At 35.5% G+C, this 1,866-nt stretch overlaps 1 protein-coding gene across 1 annotated transcript in view; it reads left to right on the forward strand.

Moving 5' to 3' along the window:
* The window catches only part of LOC107101171 (sortilin-like), an 18,674-nt gene that overhangs the window by 12,563 nt on the left and 4,245 nt on the right, over nucleotides 1-1,866 (forward strand). Inside the window, exons 12-15 of the mRNA XM_015399966.1 lie at nucleotides 802-899; nucleotides 996-1,095; nucleotides 1,169-1,343; nucleotides 1,433-1,626. Coding sequence (XP_015255452.1) covers nucleotides 802-899; nucleotides 996-1,095; nucleotides 1,169-1,343; nucleotides 1,433-1,626 — 567 coding nt within the window. The remainder of the gene's footprint in view (nucleotides 1-801; nucleotides 900-995; nucleotides 1,096-1,168; nucleotides 1,344-1,432; nucleotides 1,627-1,866) is intronic.

Below are 1,866 nucleotides of genomic sequence, written 5' to 3' on the forward strand. Positions count from 1 at the left end.
CCTTCCTTCCTTCCTTCCTTCCTTCCTTCCTTCCTTCCTTCACCATACATCAAAAAATCATTTAAAGGTAATTAACGTATTGTAGATGAATATATATATATATATATATATATATATATATATATATATATATATATATAAACAGGAACAAATACACAAAAGACCTGATCTTTTTGTGTGTAGGATCACACACAGCTGCCCCTTAAAGCCTCCATGAGTAAGATTTACTCCCATCTAGTGTTCCTCTAATTGAATTACAAATGACCAAGAAGTGTGTTCTGGTGCCTCGTCATTAAGCACTTAATAACTACTAAGAAAACAACAGAATAACATAAATGTAACAATGTCGTCATCTTGCACAAGTTCAGCAAACAGATTAAAATATAAATATAGTCTTTTTCATTTGCATTTTTTGTGCACTTTTCATGTTTTTAGTTGTGATTAAAACATGACTAGAAACTGCTATTACTTTTGGTCTATTCTTTCTGACTATAGAAAAAACATCAAACACCATTACCCTTGACAAATCAGATAAAATTAATGAAAAACAGATGGGCCTTATTGAAAAAGAAAAGTTCAGGATCTCTAAATGATAACAGGAAATGTTAACTCCTTAAATACATTTTAAAAATTGTTGTGGTTTTACATATTTGCATGGTTTTGTACTTGCTAATTACACAATAAATAACTTAATTTTTTGAGCTCCTAGAGTCAAACTTTAGGCATCAGTGAGTTTATAGTTTAATAATTTGACTTAAATCAAAAAACAAATCCTGATTTTAAAGGTTTGTGTCTTTGCAGATGGCCGAATAAGATCTGTCATTTCCTTCAACAGAGGAGGAACATGGAGGCCACTGAAGAAACCGGAGAATGTAAACTGTCCGGGCAATGTCAAGCGTGTAAGTTTATTCAAAAAGTACTAAATAATTCCAGTTTTTTTATATATATTTAAAAAGTCTAATTCATATGAATATTTTTTTGCTCATTTTAAACAGTGTAACCTTCATATTCATGGAGAACACAGTCGTTACAACAATTTAGTTCCAATGCTAGCTCTTTCTGAGCCAACTGCGATCGGTCTCGTCATTGCTCATGGTAACTTCACATCATAGCCCCTTTATTGGGAATATTAGTTTAAAACCTAATCAGTATCTGTTTTTTCCATCAGGCACGGTAGGTGATTCTCTTTCGTTATCGCAGCACCCGGACGTGTTTGTTTCCTCAGATGGAGGATATAACTGGAGAGGGACCCTTAAGGGCCCTCACCACTACAGCATACTAGACTCTGGGGGTCTCATAGTAGCTGTGGAGGCCCACCGGGACAGACAAGTCAAGACCATCAAGTAATTAAAAATACTACCGCTAGCTTCCTTTTCACTTAAGTTTAGAAAATGATGTGTGACTAAACTGTGCAGCTGACTTCCCTCATCAGATTCTCCACGGATGAAGGCCGGTGCTGGAAGTCATATAACTTCACAGAGCAGCCCTTCTTCTTTGCAGGCTTGGCCTCAGAGCCAGGCACCAAGGCCATGAATGTCAGTGTGTGGGGTTTCAGGCCAGAGGATGACGGCCAGCCGATGTGGGTTACAGTCACAATCGACTTTCAAAGCCTCATCACCAGAGAATGTAAGTTATTCAGGAAAAAAAAGCTGACCTCGGGTATGGTTTACTAAATAGTTCTGAATACGCCTTGTACGGCTGCTCTTTCCCAGACTTCCTGCCAATTATTTGTTATTATATTATTAGGACATACTGCCACATAGTGGTTAAAGGATAACATTTGTTATATTGGTACTATAGATAAAGTGAAGTTTATATATATATATATATATATATATATATATATATATATATATATATATATAT

Source organism: Cyprinodon variegatus, unplaced genomic scaffold (genome assembly GCF_000732505.1).
Source record: "Cyprinodon variegatus isolate N-32 unplaced genomic scaffold, C_variegatus-1.0 Scaffold1062, whole genome shotgun sequence".
NCBI classification, from domain to species: Eukaryota; Metazoa; Chordata; class Actinopteri; order Cyprinodontiformes; family Cyprinodontidae; genus Cyprinodon; species Cyprinodon variegatus.